This window comes from Malaclemys terrapin, chromosome 2, assembly GCF_027887155.1.
Source record: "Malaclemys terrapin pileata isolate rMalTer1 chromosome 2, rMalTer1.hap1, whole genome shotgun sequence".
In the NCBI taxonomy this organism is placed as follows: domain Eukaryota; kingdom Metazoa; phylum Chordata; order Testudines; family Emydidae; genus Malaclemys; species Malaclemys terrapin.
The window spans coordinates 116335413-116354673 of NC_071506.1; the positions used below are offsets into that span (position 1 = coordinate 116335413).

Consider the following 19261-nt stretch of genomic DNA (forward strand, 5'->3'; position numbering starts at 1 on the left):
CACTGCAGCCTGTGCAGCCATATCTTCATGTCTATTTTCTGTCATGCTCACTAGATTAAAGCTATCATGAGTGTGTCTACCTGCGCTCCAGTCACACCTTCACTTGCAGTGTCACTATACCCTCAGTGCATAGCCAGTAGCAGGTTCATAAACCTGTCTGTGGGTGGCCCAGCCATTAGCGCAGGGGTTCTCACAACACATTTTTTGGTGGCCTCAGAGTGCGGCTACCAACTCTTGCTGGTGGCTGCACTGACACTTTTTCCTAAAATTATTTATTTTTCCTAAAGTTAATTAGGTACTATGCACATATATACATCCAAATCATTGTAATTTATTTATGTACGGTTTTGGGGTTTTTTTGCAGACTCAGTAATAAAAATCATGCACAGTTATCTCTATTCTTTACTGGACCTAACAGAATAAAAACACAAAGGTGCTTTGCACGTTCTTGTCTTTCTAATTATTGTTTCTTTTTGTTTCTTTTTTGGTAAAAGTGGTTGTCTGTATAACAATCATGAAGTAAATTTAAAAATGCTTTGACATAATAGAAATCCTAATAATAATGAAAAACATATCTGGGTGGCTTGGGTCTGGGGAGCTGAGGGGAGGGGAGACACGGCTGAGGCTGTAGCTGGCTCAGGGCTCCTCCAGACAGGTGGGAGGGCTCGGGGCTTTGGCCAGCCCGGAGCTCCTCTGGACGAGGTGAGGGGCGTGCTCTGGGTTTCAGCCAGCCCGGAGCTCCTCTGGGCAGGTGTGGGAGCCAAGATTTCATCCCAAGTTTCAACCCAAGCTACAGTTTTATGGACAAAGTAAGAATTTCTAAATATATTTAAGAAGATTTAAATAGCTTCAAAACTGTAGGCTATTTAAAATAAACTATATAGTCCACTCTACCCTATTATTCATTTTCGATGGCACAATGGAGAGCCACCGGCACAGTGGTGACACAGCATAGTTTCATACTTGCCTCGTATCACAATACCACAAGCCATTATTTTCATTTCATTTAGTATCTGTGGCTGTGCTTTTACTTCATTGCATACGACACACGATTTCGGTTGCCATTACATTATGTCGCTAAGCCTCTCATCTTGCAAGCCTTTACACACGGGAGGCAGATCTTCAGCTGGTGTGTGGTAACTCCACTGAAGTCAACAGAACTAAGTCAGTTTACACTGATGATCTGCCAATGTTTACCTTTAAGCATGTGAGAGTCCCATTGACTTCAATGGAATTGTTCATGTGTTTTAAACCTGTGAGATAGTGTTTGCAGGCTCAGGGTCTATCTGCTCTTGATTGACATGAGATCATTTTAGAAAATGTCTTAAAACATTTTTGACAAAGTACTCTTCAACTTGTTTTCCTCTTGGAAAGGTAAGTATTTCCTGGCCAAATGTACAATCACGCCCATATTTACAGGAAAGGAATCCAAACCCTTTAGCTAATATGAGGGGAAACCTGCACTCCAAATACTGTAATCATTTTTTAAGGCAGTACAGATTTTTCTTTAACTCGCTTGACACTGAGCTATTTTCCATTAACATTAATGGGTTTGAAATTGTTGGTCTTTGATCTGTTTTGTAGAAGTGCGTCATGGCGATCAGCCTTTTAAATTAGTGATGCACAGTAATCATAAAATGGTTGATAAGATGTGACATTTTAATCATGCTTTACAGATCCTGCTAAAAACAGTCAGGAGTCGTCAGCATTTTTCATCTTGCATACCTTTAAGTTGTATGTCTTATTTCTAACCGTGATTGCTATAATTATTATTGTTGTTATTTGTATTGTGTTGGAAGAAATAACGTTATGCCTGGTGAACAAAAGACACTTTTCACTTAAGATGACTAGAATACAGTAGCTTTAACATCTGTCGACTATAAAAACAAAGTGGCTGTATTAATGGCTATTGTGTGTAAATTCTGATGCAGAGGATTCTGTGTTTCTGGATGACGAGAAGGAAAGGGAAGAGTATGTCCTGAATGACCTTGGTGTTGTTTTCCATGGAGACATCAACAATATAAAATCCAGAAGCTGGAATTATGGTCAGGTGAGCCCTTTAGAATTTCTCTGGCTGGCCCCAGTAGTACTCTGCAAGTTAGTTTAATTGATACCAGATTGTAGGCTCTCGAGTGCATTATCACTCCCTTTCTGGGAAACACAGTGGGCATCATTTTAATATTGCATGAAGTGGGTATATACCTAATCCAGACAAGTAATTCCATAATATCTAATATTTAAAGGACTAGTTTTAGGGGCATATTTCAGATATTGAGAGGCTGTCCATTGAGAATTAAAGGAATCAGCTGACATTTCTGAAATGCACCAATATTTCTTCTGCTGCATTTTTACCTCTCCAGGATCAAGCCGGTTGGCTCAAGACAAAAGGGGGACAGTGATTTTAAGCATTTTTTTTTTAATTAAATAGCCCTCAAATGTTGTCTAATACAATTCTAGGCATAGTTTGTACCTTTTTCTCTTCTTCTCTTTAGTTCTAGCAGCTCAGTGGAAATGCCTTCTCTTCTCACACGTTAGCATGACACAGGCTGTGAGGGTTCTTAAATCTTTTTCCAATATAAGATTTGTTGATTTTTTTTAAAAATAGTTCTGGATTATGGAACTTTCCTAACATAAACACTGATTTCCCTGTGAGAAGTTGCATGGGTTGATTTTCCTTCTCTTCCCCTGACTTCTCTCAAACACTTGGCTCTTTGTTCATGGACATGTTGGTTGTTCCATGTACCTGTGTTATGTGCTTTCATTTTTTCATTTAAACCTGGAGGCCCCAACTTTTTCCACTGCTGTGCACCATTTGCTGTCCTTTTCCTTTAGTGAAACACAGGTGGAACTTGGGTGAAAGTGATATCGAACATTGAAGTCCTACAGGCGTAATAAGCTACTGAAGGCAATGGAAAATCAGGCCTGAAAACTGTATTGATGGGCTCCTAATTTTCAACCAAATGAAGTGTACAACGTTTCTTAACTTCCACAATTGCCTCTCATTTGGGTATTGCCCAATATTCAGTCACTTTGAAAATGTTGTTTTCTAAATTTGTGGTTTAATTGAGGAATCATGGATGTTAGGAATGAAGAATATGGGTGGGAGTGAATTAAAGTGCAGGCAGGCACCGTGAATGGATAGGGCCATGGGGGGTGGGTGTGTGTGGGGAGGAAATGAGGCCATATTTGCAGTATTGGTGGTTTGGTTTGTATATAGAAAATAGTGATATATTATATCCTACAAGCATGTTTCAAACACTGCTCATTTGGATGTTTTGCTCAAACTGAAAGTTTTAAAATGGGAGGTGAAGTTCCAAAACAGGACCATGAGGTGCTGGGGAGATTGTGGCTGCCATTTTAGAAATGGCCAGCACCATTCTGGAAAGTAAGAGAGTGGGTGGGGGCAGGAAAAGTGGACCCAGGAAGAATAATAGAGGGAATCCGACACTGGGAATAAAAGAGTATGGGGAAACAATTGTACCCTTCATCGTGATGGTGATTTTCCCCTTGTATTGAGTAAATTGCTAGTCACTCAGAAAAGCCCAACCCAAAGGGAATACAGGGAAAATCAAGGGTTGGAAGAGATCTGGGCAGAAAGGGTGGTCTGCCCAGAAAACTAGGGAGCTCAGATTCACAGTGATTTTCATGCTTTTTGCAATAAAATTATGATCAGGTCCTCAAATTTGTCTACATACAAAGTTGCACCAGCTTAATTTAAGGCATGATTTTTAAAAAACAATATGGATTTAGTTAAACTGGCACAACAGGCCCACAGACACTCTTATCTTGGTTTAACCAGCTTTTATTTCAGTTTAGCATATGTCAATTAGAAACAGGTTTAACTTAAACTGAAATAAGAGGGTCCGCACAGGGGTTTGCCCCAGTTTAACTAAACCAGTGCAAGTCTGTGTGGAGACAAGATCTCTGTGTCTGTCTATTCCTCCCCAGCTTTGTTTTCCATGTAGCAGTTCCATTACTTGCAGCTGTTTCTCCAAACTGCTCTGCCAAAACACCTCAGTCTTGAATCCAGCTTTTAATTATTTTTGTCCTTGGCTGTCTCGAGCTGAGAGTGACTGCTTTATGCTGCATGGGCTAAATTCAGCAGTATTCTCTGGATACTTGGCACTGCTATGGCAAAGCAAAAGCAGCCATTCACTTCCTAAATTTTGGAGATCTTCAGATTTTGTGTTTTGCTTCAGGTCCATCTTTTGCTAGACAGCAGTTGAATGCAAGCGATGAAGACATGACATTGAGTTTGATGCAGTTTTTGCAAAATAACTGGCATGGAAGGTGGAGAAGTATAGGTCTCTAGCCTGGTTTATGTCTGCTTTGTGCTGTTGCGAAGTCACCAGGGTATACTGATGGCCATTTATCCCTTCTCTTGTCCTTTTAACCCAGTTATTTCACAAACACTTACTATTGTTTGCAGTATTGTAGCCACATTGGTCCCAGGATAATAAACAAGGTGAGTGAGGTAACAGCTTTTATTGGACCAATAGAAGTTTTTAAGGCCAGGGGGGCCTTAACACCACCAGGATGATGGCAATTCCTATGTCTCTCTCTCTCTCTCTCTCTCTCTCTCTCTCTGCCAGTGAGATTGAGATCTTCAGGCAGCAATAATTAAAAGAGTACCTAATAAACTGTAGATGGCAAGGGTTTAACACAGAATATACTTTACTGCATCAGGTCTTTGAGACCAGTGATGACTAGATGCAAAGAAAACAAATTTTTGACTTTGGTGAAAGTGACATGTCCTTAGTTCAAGCCAAGAGCAGAGTGAATTGTACCAGACAGGGCTGGTGCCAGCAGAGGTGAGCCAGAGGATTTACATCCTCTGTTGTGAGGATGCTGTTTAGAAAGGGGTATCTTTACAGAGCTATCCTTGGTCCAGGATTATTTCCAATACATACCAATATCCAACTGATCTCCAGTGCGAACACTCAGTGGATGATATGACTCTGGCATTAGCTCCTTGGTGGGGAAATGCTGACCTCCACTGAACTCAGTTTCGCACTCTAAGATCAAGGCCGGCTCCAGGCACCAGCTGAGCAAGCAGGGGCTTGGGGCGGCCAAGGGGAAGGGGCGGCACGTCGGGCTCTTCGGTGGCAATTCGGCGGAAGGTCCCTGACCCTCTCGGAGGGAAGGACCTGCCGCTGAATTGCCCCCAAAGAAGAAAGAGTCACGGTGGAGCTGCCGCCAATCACGATCGCGGCTTTTTTTTTTTTTTTTTTTTCCCCGCCGCTTGGGGAGGCAAAAACCCTGGAGCTGGCCCTGTCTAAGATGATAACTGATTATTTAATAATGAGTTTCTGTTAAATGCCAAAGAAACCAAATTAGTGCAATTGCGGTTAGTAGAGCCAAGGAGTTGAATGATCATAAATGTACACTGACTTTCTTGGTTGATACTGCATTAGAGAGTGCAACAATATATCAGTACCTTAGATAGGTGCTGACATAATCAATTCAGTTTTTCTATTTTGGATCAATTAGAAAACAAAACCTTTATAGCATATTCATGTCTTTAAGAAATGGATGCATATTGTATATAGCGCCTTTCCATTGCTCGTATGGAATTAAATGAGTGAGGAAGAGCTTTGTAGTTCATAACTTTTGATGTATGTCACAGCCTGCAATAGAAATATAACTTTGTTATATGCATTTTCAGTGAATACAGAAGCTGATCATTTTATTAATGCGCATTTCTCTGTCCCCTATCCTCTTCCAGGGGACAGCAGTATTTTCTGCTGCTATCCAATTTCTCCTAAGCAAATGGAACTACACCAAAGGGCAAGTTGTTTGATGATGGATTCTGGTCTATGTAGGCACCTCTCCCCCTATTCATTCCTGCGCTTGTTATTACTGGATTTCAGAAGTTGGAGTCTTTAGACGATGTTTTTAAAGAAGACCGCTTTAGGTCACTTGTCATTTTCTTAGTCCAACTGCATAGGCCAGAACTAATCAATATAATGTATCTGATAGCTAGTTAATTTTAAACACAGGTATAAACATATTACTTTTTAAAGTATGGAGACTTTGCCCGAACTTTGGTAAAGCATTCATCGTTCAGCTTTGGGCACTGCAGTGGCTATGTCAGAAAGGTCCTCGTAATCAACAGGTCTAGGACTTGTGAAGGACACGGAGTTCTCTTTGAATAGATCAGCATTCTTCTTGTTGTTGTTAGAATTTCCTATTATATTCTTGATAGCCACTTAAAATGTTATGTAATGTAAAAATTACTTTGTTGCCATAACCTTTAAATGTCTAGATCAGAACTGACTTGAAAGCAAGACTACATTTTCTCACGATGGAACACTTCTTGCTCAACGTGGATAATTAGTAAACAAAAAAACCAACAACCTGTATATCTAAACACTGAACTAAAACATGACCTTGATCAATTTATTGTAGGGGCAAAGAATATTAGCTTCCTATTTGCTTTCCAGCAGAACAACTGAAGCAGCCTCTTTTCTTTTTTCTTTTTTTCCTCTTTCCTTTTATTTAGTTTGAAGAGGGCATTCTGGATGCTTGCCTACACTTGATGGATAGAGCAAAACTAGATCTCTCTGGGCGGGGGAACCCAGTCAAAATCAGTCGCATTGGATCTGCAGTGGTATGCAATAAAGATAAAGACCCGGAATGTGTTGGAAATGACATGTTTTTATTTATTTATGTTTTTATTTCTATTTTGAAAGCTGATCATGAATGGCCACTTTGAATAGGTGGAATCTCACTTTCCTATCCCAGTGCACTGCCCTAAGGTCAGATCTGACTTATTCTTATTGCTCATGCTGAGTTCTAGAGACCGCCATGATTGATGTCTCACTCCAAGAGGGATGATATCTTAGTGTCTGCCCATCATCTGTGTCTGACACTAGGACCACACTGATAGAAGTGCCACTTTCAGACATTGCACTTCTTGATGTGATGGCACTCCACCTGGCACCATGCCAGTATTTAACAGGTCAAATAATGGATAACGTCCATCTTCCCGGAGCAGGGAAGACAACATGCTGATTAGACTGGGAGTCAGGAGGCCTGGATGTTCATTCCGACTGTGACCTGGCTTTGGTGTTTGGCCTCTGGAAAGCCACTTTACTGTGCCTCAGTTTCTTCATTTGTAAAATGGGGATGATGATAATTATTTGTTGTAATTAGATTGATTGGGGCTGCCAGCAGTGCGAGGCACCCCAAAGGGTGAGAATCGTGACCCTGGATCTCCTTCACCATCCAAGTCTGTAGGTGGAGGAGCACACATGCCACCCTGATACAGGATGCAATAGCCCCTGTTAAGGCACGTGTGCCCAGTACTTCTCAGGATTCCTGCTTGTGCAGGTCGACTCTGCAGTGTCCCTCTTTCCCCTTTCCACCCCCAGCCATTCTCCCTAGGGCTGCATCTTAACAGCCACAGTGTAGCCTTTTAGTGACTGGTTATAGCACAGATTAAAGATCAAAATACTGCACTGTCCTTGAAATGTGCCTCGTACAGTATGTCTCCCATGACAGCTAACTGGATGCAACCCCTCACCCTTTGGTTTTGTCACTGAATACTTACCTTGTTCCATCCCAGGGTTCACAGGATTTTCTAATTAGAAAACAGTAGTTAATCCAACCAAAAGCTTTTAAATGAAAATTGTGATTTATTTGGCAAGAGTGTAGTTGCTGTGCATTAACATAATTAAATGGTATATGGCGAATGAGGTTTTTCACACAGCCTCAACTGATTTGATTCAGATTGCTACTAACTAGGAAATGTATTGCTCATTAATGACTATCAATTCAGTCACTAGTCAGCAAAATTCCACATATAGTCTTACCAGGAGAAAACTTACACAGCAAAATCTTTCTTGTTTTCGTGTGTGCTAGATGCATGCTATTAGATTCAGCTCTAAAAATAACAGTGGACCTGTTTCTTCTCTCACACCAATATAAGCCAGGAATAATTGTACTGCAGTCACTGGATTTACACTGGGGTATAAGTGAGAGGAGAATCAACCCCAGTATTTCTCAGTAGGATTCAGAGTCACTTATTAGTCTATATTCACTTTCCAATGAGCATGCTTATTAATAGTAAACCATTGAAAACTGCCAATATATATACGTTGCATTTTGACTTGACTTCACCATTTCCGCCCCCTTTCTGGCAAAGAATCATGTGTCCTCGACTTGATTACTCCTCTTCTCCCCCGTTGGAGGATGGTACATCCCCAGGTCCCACTTCAAGTGTGACACTTCCATGGAGTGTTAAACTACCAGTAGAAAATACACTTCATATAAATGAATAGTCCATGACAAACAAATGACAGCTTAGGATGTCTGTGTCAAAACAGTTCCACCCAGTTAATCATTTGGTGACATGATTGAAACTTTCAGTCATTTGGTCCAGTGACCATTGGACTTGAGCATTTGTCCACCTGTGGGATTTTTCAAAAGAGCCTTAACAGATTAGGTACCTAACTCCCATTGATTTCAGTGACACCTAAATGTGAAAAACTGACCCCAAGTGACTAAAAGATCTAGGTATTTGGCCAAATGGTTAAAGTAGAGAACTAGAAACCAGGAATTCTGAGTCTTAATCCCAGCTCAGACACTGATTTAGTGTGTCACCTTAGGCAAATCAATTAGCCTTTCTATTCTTCTGAAGATGATAAAGAATGTTGAAATTCCTGGATGATAAAAAAGCACCTCATCTGAAGAAACAACATAATGTGGGAGAGGGTTACAACATTTCTAACACACAGTATAACCTCCCTCCCTAAAAAAGTATTTGTACAAAGGTTGTATAGAAGAGACCGTATAACTTTTTTTTTTACATTTTTATATCATTTTATATCTTTTAAATTATTTTATCCATTGCCCTATGCCATAATGTACTCATAGCAGGCCACTACCAAAATCCAGTGCTCTCCTTCTTTGTAAACAATGGGAAATGTTTTGGAAACAACTTACATGATATTCCTAAATTATAAGGGAAAGAGGCCATTTTGATCATCTAGACTGACTTGCATAACACTGGCTGGAGGACTTCCCTGAATTAATTCCTGTTTGAACTAGAGCATATCTTTTAGAAAACCGTCCAATCTTGATGTAAAAATTTTCAGTGATGGAGAATCCACCATAGTCCTTGGTAAGTTGTTCCAATGGCTAATTACCCTCACTGCTAAAAAATGTGAAACTTATTTTCGGTCTGAATTTGTTTAGCTGCAACTTCCAACTATTGGAGCTAGTTCTACCCTTGTCAAATTTTAGACATACTTAACATATAGGGAGATTTACAAAATTTCTTTTTTCGTTAGATCAATGCTAAAGATGATGAGGGTGTGGTTGCTGGCAGTTGGGACAATATTTATGCTTATGGAGTAGCACCGTCAGCCTGGACTGGAAGTGTAGACATCCTACTGGAATATCATAGCTCTGGTATGCCAGTGCGGTACGGTCAGTGCTGGGTCTTTGCTGGAGTCTTCAATACATGTAAGTATTTTAAAAAGTGGTACTTTTATCTAGTGCAGATAGTTTTTAGATCTAAGATATTTGTTGGCTCTACAATGTTCAAGAATAAATAATAGGAGTTATTGCCATTACATGGCTAAAACAGCCGTGCTTTGAACATGATTGTATGTTTTCAACTTTTTTTTCTCTTCTACAAGAATCTTCTAGCTATCTAAAGTCTGTCTTTTGCATCTAAAATGGCTGGTAAAATATGTGTTTAGTGATGTGTGGGCAATGGGTGCATGATGGGGATTGGGACAGGTGGAGACTTTGTAAATGGAATGGTTATTGTTTTCCTCTGGAAATCTGAGATGGAAATCATGAATGAGTGATCTCGATCTAAACCCACTGTGGGCAACTGACCACATCACAAAACCATTGCACTGTACGGCACAACTGACAGTCTCTCTTTGCTCAAGAAAACCTAATGACTGGAATAGCAAGGATTCTTCTTGGCAAGACCGAGGTGCATTGGCACAGCACCTGTAATATTCTGTGTAACTGACACTATCAACACTTCTTTGGAGTTTGTGAGCCAGCCCTGTGGAGGAAAATACTGGCTTGGTGTATCATGTATCTGGTGCACCAAGAGGTTAAACTAAACGATCAGATCAGAATTTCAGTGTTGCATCAAAAGCAGAAAGGTTCTAGGTTTCATAGCCCAGTGAGGGAAAGCAATGCTTATCTGGTCATAACTATCACTGTCAAGTGAAACTGTAGGAGCATCATACCAAATAATCACTCAATACCGGTGTCAAACTATTAGCCTCTAGAGGCCAAGAAAAACATATGCACTGTGAGACATGTGAATACTCTGCCCATGCCAAGATCTTGGAGTACAGAGTGTTTTCTGTAACTGGGTCCAGGAAGATTATGCCAGTGTACAGAGATCCTCTATAGGCTCAAAGCCAGCATAGCCGCTCTTATATCAATGTCCCTGCTACCAGTGTAAGGGGCTTGGCTGGAGTATAAAGGATATGGCTTGGGTTTCTCTAAACCCCACTGATCCCCAAGTTCTCTGTTGGCCCACTAAGATGACTGCCAGCCTGGTGACAGAGTGGCACACAGTCATCCCAGGATCAGTGGATGACCATAAAGGACATCTTTGCAACCCCTCATTCTGAGCTGCAGCCATAAACTCATTGGCCAAAACCAAGGGTCTGGGACTCCATTTTTAAGTTGTTAAGAAGAAATTAGAAAAACAAAATAACCCAATGAAACCCTCTCACTTTCTCTTTGATGTTGTATCCATGACCTATACAGGCACATCAGTTTTGTTTGCAGTATATTCTTATGTCCGTGATGTTACCCATATTGGCAGACCTGGAAGTTGCATGATTAATGCACTGAGCAATTAGGTTAAGATTATGCCTCATTATCTGTTTCTGTTCCATACCTTTCTGGATCTAATAAGATAAGGGAGAACATATGCCAGACCCTTTCCTGGTGTAAATCACTGTAGTTCTATTGACTTTGGGAGCGATGCCAATTTACATCAACTAGGACTTGGCCCTCCCCAAAGTGTCTGCTGCTGAACTATCTAGGAATATGTGGATTTCTGGAGTGGGTTGATTCCTGGTTGGGAGCAAAAGTAAAGCCAATATACTATGATCATAGTCAATTCTCCATGGAATTTCAATTACCAGCTGTTTGCAAGTATTGATAAACCTAAACAAAGATAGTAAAAGCAACAGCAAATCTTCAGAGACCATGCCGCTCTGAGAGCTCCAGCTGATCGCTGGAGGAAGACCTGAAAGGTTTTTGAAAATATTTGTTCCCTTTGATTTTTGCAGTAGAAATTCAGGTCTTGCCTAGCATGGAAGACTATATGGCCTTGTCAACAGTCAGCTGTTTCTTAAAATTTCTCACCATATCACTGCCCCGGTACAGCTCCAAAAGTAGTAGCCAAGAATGTGTGGTATAGCCCTGCTCATAGCATGAATAGCCAGTGGAGAATTAAGCCTCTTAAATTGTGAGGGCTGCCAGTCTTCCACCTTTGACAAGTACTAAATTCGTTATTCCTGCCCACTGACTCCCCAAACAAAAGTAAAAGTTATGTCTTATAAAGTGCATCAGCCAGAGAGCTAGACCTGAAACCATGAAGTTCTATTGTTGTGGAATGGTTACGAAAGAGAGAGACATCCAAAACCTTCATTTCTGAATATTGAGAAGTGTGTGTGTATCTTTAGTTTAGATATACATCTCCATCTGAAACACACACACTGTAACAACTACCATACTTATATCAGGACTAGCAGGGCTCCAGTACAACCTTATCTTCTACATGCTACAAGTGTGGTGATCATGCCACTGCTGGTAGGTACCACAAGCCATTTGAAATTTCTATAGCCATTGGCTGATGCATTTTCCCCAGGACACCCTGCCACCTCAATCCTGCGCTACACCTAAAACCTCCTCCATTGCAGACATCCCATTATACACAGCAGGCCAAATTTTGCCCTCTGAAGCACAGGTGCACAGCTCCTATTGGAACTGATTAATTTCTGCATTCCTCTAGCTATATCCTATTTATAAAACTGAAGTAATACAATGTAGATTCAGGGCCACCTGTATTGCGCATCTTAGGACAGAATCTGGCAAGGTAGGCCTACTAACGTAACATGTTCAGTTAGAGATCTCGCATGCATTGTTGTTACGAAGCCAGATGACAAACAAAAAAAAAAAGATGACTAGCAAGTTAAAACGCTAGGCAGTGGCATATCTAGCATATGGCTGCTTACATGAAAAGGAGCCACTGCAAATGAGCGTCAAGAAGACAACAGTGAATATGGGGAAGGCTAATTCAGCTAAAATGATTGCTTTGAGTTTTGAGTTATTTGAAGCTTGTAACATTTTATGACTGCAATTGCAACCAATCCAGTTTTTCAAGGTTACCTTACTGATTCAAAACAATCATCTGGTTTAAAATGCTAAAACATTCTGGAGAAAAGTAAGCTAAGTCTTTGATCTTAAAATAGTCAGATTAATTATTTTCAATGAGCCCCGATGGCACTCATGTGCTGGAAGTCTGGGAGGGCATTTGAAAGAAATGTAATCCATAGGTACTGTGACAGACTCAGGCCAGAAGGATATAAGAGGGTAGTGGAAGGCAGGTATATCAGCCTCAGAATGAGCAGGTCCCTGTTCCCTGGATAGCCAAACAAGGGCTACTCCAGGCCAATCAAGACACCTGATGCCAATTTAGCCAGTTAAGGTCGTTAGGCTAATGCCGGCACCTGAGCTCAATTAACTGACAGAGGGTCAGGTAAGACTGTTAGGCTAATGGAGACAGCTGGAATCAATTAAGGTCCCATTTATACTGCTTTAAAAGCTCTCCTTTCCAGTCCTCTTGAGAGGAGCCCAGGTGAGAGGAGCTGGAGGAGAGGAGAGGAAGCATTACTGTACCCTGAGGTAAGGGTGATGTTTGGAAAAGGGGAGTATGGGGAAGTGGCCCAGGGAATCAAAGCAGCGTCAGTGGAGGAGGGAAGCCGCTAACAGCTGCTATCATTAGGATCCCTGGGTCGGAACCTGGAGTAGAGGGCGAGCCCAGGTTCCCCCCTTTCTTCCCTCCCGCATGATCCACAGAGATCCCTTTGAAAGGGGAAACGGACTTGGATCCAGGCAGGAGAACAAACTGTGCCTAAGGAGCTCTAAAGAGCAACAGAGACTGTGGGTATTCCACCTTCCCACCTGCCATACAGGCCTGTGATGGAAGTAGCTCAATAATCTGTAACCTTTGCCGCCTTACTGGGAAAGGGAGGTCATATTGAGGGCCTCAGTGAGCTTCTGAGGCCACTATATCCGCCAAGAAGCACGGGACCCACCAATACAGGCTTGGAGCTTTGCCACAGTACGTATGAGATGAATGTATGAGATGCATCCAGGTAATCTGTCATCAAACAATTTAAAACAAATGTGCGCTGTTGCTCTTTATTGACATTAGCCAAAATAGTACCATATAGGGCTGACCAAACTTTTCCATTGACATTGTTTTGTGACAGTAAATTGGGTTTTCAAGCCTCTCTCCTCCCCAAAACAGTATCTGCCTTCTGTGGAAACGTTTGGCTTTTCATCCAAAAAATGAAGAACACAAATGCTTCTCTGAAAACTGAAATATGCAATTCAGAAATGCTGCTGCAGTGTCTCATGGAAGTTGTTGTTCAGATGCTTCAGACCCCACCCCTCCCACTACCCCGCATTCTTCTTTGAGAGCTGTGCATCCCTTGCTGGACTCCCATCTCCTATGCTATACCATGGCCATGGGACTCCCATGAGGCACCAGACCATCTGAACAAGAGCCTTAACCTGACTACATTTTAGCTTTCCCATCCATAAAAATAGAGATAACAATTACTAACGTCACTGAAATGTTCTGGGATTTAATGCATTTTTTTAATTCATGTGAGATCGTCTAATAAAAGGTGATTACAGAAGTTCAAAGTATTATTACTGAGCAATTGGTTCAAATTATGTAATGTGCTTTATTTAAACTCTGACTCTGACACTTGTAAATAATTCAGTTTTTTATCTCAATATCAATTGATTTCTGTTATATTCTTTGGATTCTCTAGATTCCTCCAAATGTAACATTGGAAAATTCCAACTAAACTTAAAACCAAGAAACCTTCTAACTGTTGCCCTTTCTAATAAAGTCTTCCATTCACTTCAAAGTTTATCACTGCTGGAAGGTCCAGTGTTTACCCTCTACTGTGTCTTGTTTTTTGGGGAAGCTAACTGTTACACTTAGCACATGAGGAAAAAGTGTTTGTGTTTTACAAATGGAAAGTATTGAAATAATAAAGGCCCCAATTATCTTTCCATCCTCCCACCCTGTTTCTACCTGCAGTATACCTATAATCTCCTCCAATCTACCTACCCATCCTATCTACTCATCCTCTTACCCATGTATCATCATATTGCCTCATATCATCCTTTGCATTTCCTTTCTCTTTCCACTCCAGTTTTAAGGTGCATAGGGATACCTGGAAGAATTGTTACCAATTATTCCTCTGCCCATGATAATGATGCCAATTTACAACTGGATGTCTTTGTGGATGAAGAAGGGAAAGTGGACTCCAAACTCACAAAAGACTCAATCTGGTGAGCTGTCCCAGCAAACCTATCATCTCTGTGCATATAAAACATGACAGATGATCGAGGTTTAGTTTGTGTCTGCTGTATACCTTAAAGAATACTGCTAGATTATAGAAAGACATAGTTGCAAACTGTGGAATAAAAGCTAGTTAATAGGCCAATGAATGTAAATTACTCAACATGGAAAAAGGCAAGGGATCAGTTCAAGAGTCAGCATTCAATGTACCACACATATAAGCAACTTGGAAGAGAGGGTGAACACTTAAATAGGTTTTCTAGAGTTCAGCAATTATTGCTAACAGAGGGCCCAATCTTGCTATATGTTGGGTATCTCTAATTTTGCTGGTATTCGGAGGATTTCATAGCTTGGATTTAAGTCCTGATCCAATGTCCATTGAAGTCATGGGAAATTTTCTGTTTCCTATTTGCATATTTTATTTAAAGTTGGTACCTGCATCCAGAGTTGCAGCTGGACAAACTTTAAAATAAATCAGACACATTTTTAAGAGATACAGGACAGGTCTCTTTAATACTTCTGTTAGCTTTATAAAAATAACAGGATATCTGATCAGTGTATTGTTTGAGCCAAGACCACCTTAGGTTTGCAGAAGACAATTCTGCTGTTTTCTCCCTCAAACTTTCCCGTTCTCCTGTCTGGAGTAAGAACAGCAATATGTATTAAGTGCTACATTCAGCAGAAATGATCTGTGGATTACCATACCACAACATCTCTCTTTCTGTGGAGCAATGAATCTGCCTTCTATACACATTCCTACATTCAGTAGATTCTTGTTCTGCCCACTGTTAATATTCCTGATTTGTGTGAATGATTTCTTCACCTCATCGGTAGAATAATATTCATTCATCAGGATGCTTCATTAACAATCCAAGATCTGGTTTCTTTATAACATAAAAACTGGAACAAATCTACTGTCCCAAGGACAAAAAGACTGAGCCTATTATAATTGCATCCCTGATATCATCCCCATGAGTTCCATTGTCAGCGGGGAAGGATCCAGGTTTTGGAATCTATGTAAGAATTACATGTCAATTTCCAAGGAAAAATTCTCTTTCATGATAGCATAAGTCAGTGCATCTCACAGAACCACCCATGTGCCATCCTATACGAATTGCACAGAAAACAAATAGTTCTGTATCTAGAGAGACAAAGTGGGTGAAATAATATACTGGGACCGACTCAGCTACAACAACATTACGTAGTTCTGTGTCTGTAATATACCTATTTTGAAGCCTATACTTTGGGGTTCCAGGGTTCCAAAATTAAAATTTAGCATTTACTCTAATGATCAGAAGACATTAGAACATTTCTATAGGTATGATTCTCCTGCAACTTACACTGGTATAAATTGAGAGTAACTCCATTGAAGATACAGTGATGTATAACTGATATGAGAGGAGAATTAGGCCCTGTGTATATAGCCAAGTATTACTGCAGTATGTTAGACACTCTACTGACAGCTTCATCAAGCTCTTTTTCCCTTTGTACTCAAAATCACATTTGTCTTAACCGCTTGTGAATTTTTCCTTTTCTGCCCCCACCTTTTCATTTCCCTACCATTTTTCAATATTTTTCACTTGATTCAATAATTGTTCAATTTTTCCTCTGAAGCTAGGGACAGATTCTCAGTGGGTGTAAATAGATGAAGCTCCATTGAAGACAAGGGATCTGTGCCAATTCACTTGAGCTGAGGAACTAGCCCGCAATGTTTTACACCTCACATTTTATATGCCTCTTTCTTTGTCTTGATTACTTTGGGAACTTCCTTGTTCTTCCCCTTCTCCTCATAATGTATTTATTGCTACATGGTGCACATAAGCCCTTGGGCGTACATTAATTTATCTTACAGCACTTTCCATTTCTCCTCTGTGTCCTTTCTCTTCATTACCTTGTACCACTCTATGGTAGCTCTAACTCAGACTTTAAATGGTTTGTGTCTTATCCTTGATGTTGTTTCAATGTAGCTTTTTGTTTTTTTAAGACGACACATTCAAGGTATTTATAACAATTTATTGAGTTTTCTTTTTTAATTTATTTATGATCCCTAGGTAACTGGGAGTTAGGATCTCTTTCCGTTATGAACATCTATATCAGTTGATTGTTTTATTCCCTGGAGCTGCAAAAGATGGATCTGTGTTCCTATTTCAAACACCCCCAGAATTCAGGGATGTTTAGATCCAGGATTTTTGTTCAGACCCCTCTCTAGGTGTGGGGCTGCACTCAAGTGCTTGGCATCTGATATGCATTTACTTATTTTTAGAAAAAATCACTTTTTCTCAGGATGAAAACATATATAAAGAATTAGACTTTTCCAGAAGTTATTTTTAAAAACTTGGTCAGATTACTGTCATTACTGACTGCTTCTCCTTACTTTAGTTTTCTTTTAATTATGTACAGATATGTAAGGAATATACCTTGAAGGTGGATCCTACTATCATGCCTTGATCCTAGTATGATCTCCAATCCCTGTTAAAGTCAATGAGCCTCCATATGAGTGCAGGAGCTTCTTCTATGCCAAGCTCAGTGTAGGATGGAGGCCTCAGAAGAGATCCTTTCTGAGGTGTTGAACTCCACTCTTTCATGCTCCACCCTCTCTCTCACTCCAAAACCAAATTTCTTGTGGTGTGGAAGACAGGTCTTCAGCACTATTCTCAATCCTAATGTCCTCTCTCCTCCAATATGTCCCTAACCATATGAACCCTGTAAAGTACTCTTCTTAAATTGTCTGCCAGGCATAAAACCCACATGGTCATCTTTTATTAGTTTTTCTATCATCTTGTTTAGTCTCTGGCTGGTGTAGCTTTTATATCTAAAACTTCAGTTTAAATAATTGTCTATATATAGGGCCAGATCCTCAGCTGCTAGTAAGCGGTGTAGCTCTATTGAAGTCAGTAGAACAGAGCCCACTTCCACAGCCAAGCATGTGGCCCAGTATGTTTTGGAGCTGGGAGGAACTTTAGATTACCTTTTAGGGATGGAAGAATCCCCCAAAAGCTGGGACAGTACAAGTGAATATCTATCTATCCAGCCTCACCCAATGTCATCATACTTATTTATCATTTGTATTGCAGTAGCATATATAAATCTCAATCCCATTGTTCCAGGCACTATACAAAACAAAAAAAAACAAAACAAAACAAAAAAAAAACAGTCCCTGCCACAAAGAGCTTACAGTCAGGTTATTACATTGCAGTGTCTACTCGCCAAATAAGATTAGTTTCGTTCATGGCTCCCTCCCTGCTGTTTCTTACATTCTGTCCTTTTGTCTCACTCAAAGCCAAGAACACTGAGTTTGATTCAAAGTTGGATTTTAAGTGCTTCAGGGCAGAGGTTGTCTCTTCTCACATGGCATCATCATGACTTTCAAAAACCCACCTACCAGATAGCGGTTCACCAAAGGCTCTATGAGAATGCGGCGTACTGAGTCAATATCAAAAATTCTAGTTGTGTGCGTCACTTTTCTTGAATAATGCTTTTTCTGTACTCCTGCTTCATTAAGTCTCCTAACTGACAAGTTTTTCCCTGATCCAAGCATTTATTTCCGCTTTGAAATGTCTTGTTAGACAAGCCTCAGATCCCACTGACTCCTCTCCATTTCTGTTTTTTCACCTATTATTAATGAAATGGTCGGAGTTTAACAATCCATTCTGGCTGCAATTTTATTGCTAATATTGCATGCATTAGGGAAGTATCAGTGGCTACACAAATGCAATTTTAGTCATATCTGCTGGCAGGATACACATAATTTGCAAAGAAAATTGCTACTTTCCCCTACCCCATTTTTGGCAATAACAGAATTCAAACACTTGGTTGATTCTTGAAGCTGTTGCGAGAAACTCGTGTTGGGTTTTTTCCTCCTTGTTTGTGCTCTCCCTTGAGCTCTAATAAAATTTCAAAAAAGTTACAAGAGCCATCTTTTTCTTTAGGGCTGTTCATCTTTGAAACATTCTGGACAAATTATAAATGAGATGACCTGGTGTTTTTTCAAGCATCCAGCCAAGTGAGGGCATTTCAAGTCTCAGTGCTTAGATTAACCACTTAAATGCCTTTGAACATAATGCATGTGGCTCATTGAACAGCACTTGGCAGGGGCGCTGGAACAATTGGTATAGTGGGGGGTGCTGCGAGCCATTGAACCAAGCTGTAAACCTTGTATATAATAGAAACCACTTCAAGCTAAGGTGTGCGGCAGCAACCCCAGCACCCCTAGTTCCAAGACCAATGGAACCTGGCCCTGTGGAGCTATGACCTCTCACGTGGGCAACCATAGCATGTGAGGCTGGGAACTAATTAGAAACTGAGAGAGCTGGGCCTAGTTTTTGCTTACATGGAAAACCTCCAAGGAAAACTTAGCAGCACGGCACTGGTGATTCAGTTGGGGTCTCTCTACCTTCTGCAGTATTACCAAGGGAGAGTTGGAAAATTCTAACCTAAATTGCTTTTTGCGTATTTTTTAGACCTTTAGTTAGACCTAATCATAGAAAGGGACCTCTAGCAATCATCTAGTCCAGGGGTTGGCAACCTTTCAGAAGTGGTGTGCCGAGTCTTCATTTATTCACTCTAATTTAAGGTTTCGTGTGGCGGTAATACATTAACATTTTTAGAAGGTCTCTTTCTCTAAGTCTATAATATACAACAATAGTTTAGTTATATGTAAAGTAA

The 19261-nt window shown here is 40.5% G+C and overlaps 1 protein-coding gene across 3 annotated transcripts in view; it reads left to right on the forward strand.

The window, feature by feature from the left end:
- The window catches only part of F13A1 (coagulation factor XIII A chain), a 119076-nt gene that overhangs the window by 69239 nt on the left and 30576 nt on the right, over positions 1-19261 (forward strand). For all 3 annotated transcript variants that reach the window (XM_054017838.1, XM_054017836.1, XM_054017837.1), the window contains exons 5-8: positions 1932-2050; positions 6503-6610; positions 9294-9468; positions 14448-14586. In XM_054017838.1, coding sequence (XP_053873813.1) covers positions 1932-2050; positions 6503-6610; positions 9294-9468; positions 14448-14586 — 541 coding nt within the window. The remainder of the gene's footprint in view (positions 1-1931; positions 2051-6502; positions 6611-9293; positions 9469-14447; positions 14587-19261) is intronic.